This window comes from Buceros rhinoceros, unplaced genomic scaffold (assembly GCF_000710305.1).
Source record: "Buceros rhinoceros silvestris isolate BGI_N320 unplaced genomic scaffold, ASM71030v1 scaffold37216, whole genome shotgun sequence".
Taxonomy (NCBI): Eukaryota; Metazoa; Chordata; class Aves; order Bucerotiformes; family Bucerotidae; genus Buceros; species Buceros rhinoceros.
Window position 1 is genome coordinate 12,588 of NW_010417609.1, and position 6,243 is coordinate 18,830.

Genomic DNA, 6,243 nt, shown 5'->3' on the forward strand with positions numbered 1-6,243 from the left:
AAAGAGAATAGGGAGTCCTGCACCTGGGGAGGAATAAACCTGTGCCGCAGTGTGTGCTGCCAGGCTGGCAGGCAGCCTTGCAGAAAAGGACCTGGGAGTCCCGATGGACGTGAAGTTGAACATCAGCCAGCAGCGTGCCCCTGAAACAAAGCCAGCCAGTGGTTTCGTGGGCTGCATTAGGAGGGGTGGTGCCAGCAGGCTGAGGGAGGTGAGCCTTCCCCTCTCTTCAGTACTGGTGAGGCTCCACCTGGAGTATCATGTTGGAGCATCTTTCATGTGAGGGAACACCAAGAGAGCTGGGACTGTTTAGGTCCCAGGGAACAATCTCACTGATGTATATAAATTAATATAAATTTGAAGGGAAGATTATATAGAGGGCGGAGCCAGGCTCCTTCTAGTGGTGCCCAGTGACAGGACAAGAGGCAGTGGGTACTGGTGAGGCTCCACCTGGAGTATCATGTTGGAGCATCTTTCATGTGAGGGAACACCAAGAGAGCTGGGACTGTTTAGGTCCCAGGGAACAATCTCACTGATGTATATAAATTAATATAAATTTGAAGGGAAGATTATATAGAGGGCGGAGCCAGGCTCCTTCTAGTGGTGCCCAGTGACAGGACAAGAGGCAGTGGGCACAAACTGAAACACAGGAGGGTCTGTCTGCCATCAAGAAACACTTTTTTTACTGTGAGGGTGACCGAGCACTGGGGCAGGCTAGGTTGTCCAGAGAGGCTGTGGAGTTTCCATCCTTGGAGGTATTACGAAAACAGGGGCATAGTCCTGGCAGCCTGCCAGCGTGCTTCAGCAGCGTGAGAAAGAGCGGAGCTGGACCGGATGACCTCCAGATGTCCCTCCAACCTCAACCATTTTGCAAGTCTGTGAATAGTATTTGAGCTACAGAAATTAACCTTAAAGCTATGTCGTGACTTTTCTAAAATGCTGTAGTTGCACCATTCCTTAATTACCATATTTAGCATAAAAATTATTACGGACGTAGCTGAATGTCAAAAATGAAACATTTGTATACCTAGACAAAAAGCTCCGGTCTCAGAAAGGAGCGCTGCTTTGTATATGTTGCTAGACCACATTGTCAGATGTTTGCTTCCAGTGTGCCGTGCAGCATTTAGGCAACACAAAACTCTGTGTATTTACGTGAAGTAAGAAGGAAATGTCTTCACTCCTTCCTCAGCGCTTGGGACATCTGTCCACTGTTGAATTATTCTTAATTTTTTTTTTTTTTTCATTTAAGTGCAAGGGTGTTTCCTCTAACCTTATGAAATGTCAATATTGGAAAGGTAGAATTGGAAAGTACTTTGTAATGAGAAGATCCCTAAGTGTGTACTCTTGTAGCAAATCACTATGTGCTGTGATAGTTGAGGGGATATTGCAAGGTAATCTTTCCATTAATATGTGAAAGATCAACCAATTCAGCTGGTAAATTAGACTGGCCTCATTTTTTCCCCTGAATATTTATTCCATCTTCTAGTGCTTTTTCATGCAAATCATTACAGTTTAGATAATTTTTCCCTTTTCCAGTCATATTTCTGCACTCACTAATGTTATGCTTGGCATGTTGGTTCCTTTGATTTGCCTTGTCCAGACAGAGCATGTCATTACTTGTCCTTTAGGCAATTAATTTACTCCTCTTCTTCACAGACTTCCCTCTGCAACTCCATTTGTATCTGTGTTCTATCAGGCTTTCACACAAGGTCTGTCTCCAAAGGTTGACAGTTCACGTTTTGGTTAGGTTTTTTCTCTCTTTTTTTTTTTTTGTTGTTGTTGTTCTTTGATTTTGGAAGGTTCTTGCCATTGGATTACTTGCAGTAGACAAATTTCAGCAGTCAGGCCTCCTTGGGCAGTTGCGTCATGGCTTCAGGCAGCTGTTTCTTAAGATTACTTAAGTATTTGCGGGATTTTCAAATCTTGTACTATGTCAAGCATAAACGAAGTTTAAAAGTCACTTTTGAGAAACAGGCTATGTCTCTATGTAGATTCAGAGCATCTAGAACTGGCAAAAGGATGATTACGAAACCCGGCTTTATCTCCATCTCGTTTCCTGTCAGGAAATGTTAATGGCCAACATGACGTAGCAGGGGCTGCAGAATTTGCTTTCTCTCACCTGGTGTCAGGCAAAAAAAATACTGAAAGGAAAAAAAATATCTGCGCACATTAGGCATTCCAACAAACTCTGCTGACTGGTTATGAACAGGACAAAAATTTGCCCCCAACGTAGGCTTAGAGAGTCGAAAATGTACGGCTGTTGGTGTACAAACACTTTCAAAGTGTGTAGCAGCTCGTATTCATCTGCTTGTTTGAGCTGGCAAGGCAGAGCTGCATCCTGGCGTCACACCTTAAGCTTCAGCCTTGGCCTTGCTGAGAAACGTCTCTGCTACTCCTCTGTTAGACTGCTGGGGCTCTGGCCATGCCTTCGCCAAGCGTTGCTACTGCAGAGATGCCCACAGCCTTTGGAAGGTTAGTTCTGTATTTAACTTACTGTATGAGGGACTCAAAATCTCCTCCCAGTACTTGATACGAGGTGGGATTACTGTTGGGAATGACCCACGATACGAAGGTACCTGTGGACTGTCACAAAAGAGTTATTTACTAGTGGCTGGAGTTCAGGAGATACATATATATATATATTCTATGTATGTGTTTGCTGCCTGTCCTTCACATCCTTCTTGAATCCTGCTGACGAAGTTCTGTATTTGGGAAATGAAATGGTATTAGATAAGCTCCGTATGCTCTTATCTGGTAAATGCGTGTGACCTCACCCCGTACCAATACTTAGAAGAGAAAATGCTGTTGTCACAAGTGATGGGTAAACATATATGTGGACTGTGTATCTTTATGGTTTTGCAAACAATCTTTCTTTTCCCCTTCCCTAGGAACGGTATGTGGCAAGCCTAATGCCTTTGCAAAAATGCATATCACCATGGAAGGTAAGGAAGCAAAGTTCAAACGAGCTGGAAGTCGGTGATTGGAGAGAACAGTAACGGTAGGCTAATGTGTTTGGTTTTTTACTTTCCATAGAGTCCACCACAGCTGAGGCAGTTCAGCCAAGATGACTTCATGAAGACACTGGAAAAAGCAGGACCACAGCTCACATCAGGTTTAAAAGGAGATTGGATAGGACTTTACAGGTCATTTTTTTCACCAGCATAAAAAAAAATTACATTATATAAATGAAGACAAATCAGTAATAGAAATGCTCTTTTCCAGAGCAAACTTCTCATCAGCATTGATTTAAGGCTTACTTTTAGAATATATGCTGTAATAGGAATTGACAGTGCTTGGTGTACTTGCCTCGCTTAGATCTGTTCTCTGTAACCTGTTCGTGGCTTCCCTAAGATGCGAACACACGTCTCTGTACACCAGTATTATCTGTGGGTTTATTTCTGGTTCTAACCTGATTCCTCCTTCCAGTCAAGCACAGAGGTAAAAAAGAGGATATATCAAACTGAGCTTTGCTTCTTTTCCTGAGGAAATTCCTCATCTTTGTTGTCTTGCAGACATCTTCTCCGTACATTGGTTTGTTAATCCTTGTCTTGGTTAATAGAAGCATCAGTTATACTCCACTTCAGAATATTAACATTATTTTGAAAATGAACAGAGAAGGGGTCCTAATACCATCTTCAACCTCAAACATAATTACCTTACATTTGATGCCATGGGAAACAGTGTTACCGAAACTGTCATTAAGATATAAAATGTATTTTGCTTTGGTGTTTTACCAGGCATTTCCTGAAATCTCCAAACTTTGACGGTTGGTTTAGGAGCCGGCAGAAAGAAATGACACAGAAGCTGGAGGCCCTTCATTTAGAAGCACTCTGTAATGAGGTTAGGAAAATGTGTGCTTATGATTATATTTATCATCTTGTACTAAAAATCCATTATCCCTCAGGTCAGTTTTACTCCTGCTGTTTTCACTGGTTGAACATAAAAACATTGACACTTTTGTCAGGAGTGATCTAGGAAATCATGATTTTGTTAACCAAGTACAAACTAGAACTGACATTGCAAAGAGAACAATATTAAATAACAACTGTCATCATTTGTAAAATGATATCTTTAATGTATTTAATGTGCTGCTTTAATGCTTTTTCAGTTTGTGTATTTGAAAATGAATATACCTCCCCCTGCCCCCGTAAGTTTTTTCTCTTATTTAGTAGTTATTTCATTCAGCTTCCTTCCTTGGCATTTCATTTAACACCACGTTTTCAGCTGTGATAGTTTGTAGCTTTTAAGGTATAAACTCAGTGAGTACCACAGAAAACTGACAGCTAGGTAGATAGGGATAGTAAATAAGCCAACAACTGACCCATAGTTACTGGAAGCTGAGAAGTGAAATCTGCTTATTCCGATGTAGCACAATGCCACGTGAATGATCTTTGAAGATCCATCCTTTACTGAAGAAGCCAAAGTGTGTATCAGTCTAATGGTGACAGAACACCTGATAGGAGTATCGCTAAAGAAGGAGCAGGAAGAACGAAAGACAAGTCAACGCCACATCTTTAAAATGACAGACGGCATTGGTTATTTTCAAAAAGCGATTGGCTTTTATCCCTTGTCACTGTCCAGACAGCGCATTGTAGCAACGCAAACAGATTGCTCAAACAGAGCAGCCCAAAAAACGTGCAGGGCAGTAGCGAGGTGAATTCTGTCACCCAGAATCTATCCAACTATAGCTGACACTGATTTAATACAAAGAAAAGGAAATGTGTTACAAATTTATTACTGATTCTGCTCCTCACGGGCTTTTTCTTTTGATCCAAGTGTTGTACGTGAGCAAAAGTCTTTAACAGGTGAATAGTAAAGGGCTAGGGAACAGAACTTCCATGTGAAAACTCTCTTAATGGGTTTGTCATACTAGTTATCAACTACGTGATCTCCTTGAATCCCCCAGAACCTAGAAGTCCCACCTGGCACTGCTGTAATACGTTACTGTGCTGGCAGATCTGACTTGGTGAACGCTCACTAGCGTTCTGCATTGTAGATGCTAGTTTTGAAATGAAGCCTGTTTGGCATGATTTTTTTTTTTTTTTAATTTGTTTGTGTTGCATTTATGTGCCAGTCTCCTGTTACGCCGAGGCCCGGGCAAACAGGCAAATAAAGCAGGTTTTGCAGTTCACAGCAGGGAGAGTACATGAGTAAAATGAACTTAGTAAATGCTATGAGAGTGCAGAAAAGGAGGAGACCTGTTCTGAACAGTAGGTATAAATTCAGACCACTTTTGAAAATTACTTATTTTGCCATAAATATTTCAGTGCTTAATTTTTATTCTTTTAGAACTTGGTTTTCTGGAGTCAGAAGCATACTGAGGTAGAAACGGTGGATCTTGTCTTAAAGTTAAAGAATAAACTGGTAAGTAGCTGAATTGCACATGGCTCAAATTTGCATGGCTGAAGTACATAAAAGTATTATATAGTTACATTTATATGTACTTAAAGGAAAATATTCTTTAAAATCTAGGTAGCTCAAGAAATCAATCAGTCATTCAGGTTTTTAAAACAAAACCAGTTCATCATTTCAGCCATGACTGAAAAGTTAGCTATAGCTTCCTACACTGCGAGATTGCAGTGACCTCGGTTTGTTCAGACTAGCTGGAACTTTCTGACTGATGTGAGTGGGAGCAAGGCTGAATCCTCTGGGGAGAAGAAAAGCAGACTTCCTTGTGATTTCTGGAAGTCCGAGTCCAGGTGTTAGCTCGTGCTGCTGTGTGCTTGTCGAGGAAACCTGCTATTGTCCAAATTCCTACTCAGTTGGCAAATGGGGAATTCATTTTCCAGAACCGCCAGTATGTCACTTTGGTGCGTCTTAACATAAAACATGACTTCTACTAAAAATTCAAGTTTATTGTACCTTTACAGTTGCAGGCTGACAGAGAACATCTTCCTGTGAAAACTGACACACTGAAAAAGCTGCAAGCACACATCAATGATATTATACTAGCACTTCCAGATGACCTACAGGACATCTTGCTCAAAACTGGCACGACGTGATTTCTGCTGGGCTTTTTGTGCAAAAAACAAAAGACAAATGTAGTTTCACGGAGGACAGTTGTTTCCCGAGTTTGGAACACCACTCTAAAATAGTGTATAACACTACAAAGGGGCTGTACCGATTGTATAGCTCGCTGTGCTATTGTCACTGTTATTTCCACTTACCAATGCAACTAAAGGGATTCCTGTGTCTAACAACATTTGAAACAAGTGCTCTTAAAGAAAACTCTGTGGGCATATGGAA

General features: G+C 41.3%; 1 protein-coding gene across 1 annotated transcript in view; it reads left to right on the forward strand.

Moving 5' to 3' along the window:
• The window catches only part of DENND6A (DENN/MADD domain containing 6A), a gene marked incomplete at its 5' end in the record, with an annotated part of 16,936 nt that extends 10,937 nt beyond the window's left edge, over window positions 1–5,999 (forward strand). The window contains 5 exons of the mRNA XM_010138243.1: window positions 2,886–2,939; window positions 3,031–3,140; window positions 3,735–3,837; window positions 5,287–5,361; window positions 5,868–5,999. Coding sequence (XP_010136545.1) covers window positions 2,886–2,939; window positions 3,031–3,140; window positions 3,735–3,837; window positions 5,287–5,361; window positions 5,868–5,999 — 474 coding nt within the window. The remainder of the gene's footprint in view (window positions 1–2,885; window positions 2,940–3,030; window positions 3,141–3,734; window positions 3,838–5,286; window positions 5,362–5,867) is intronic.
• Between the last annotated feature and the right edge of the window lie 244 nt (window positions 6,000–6,243).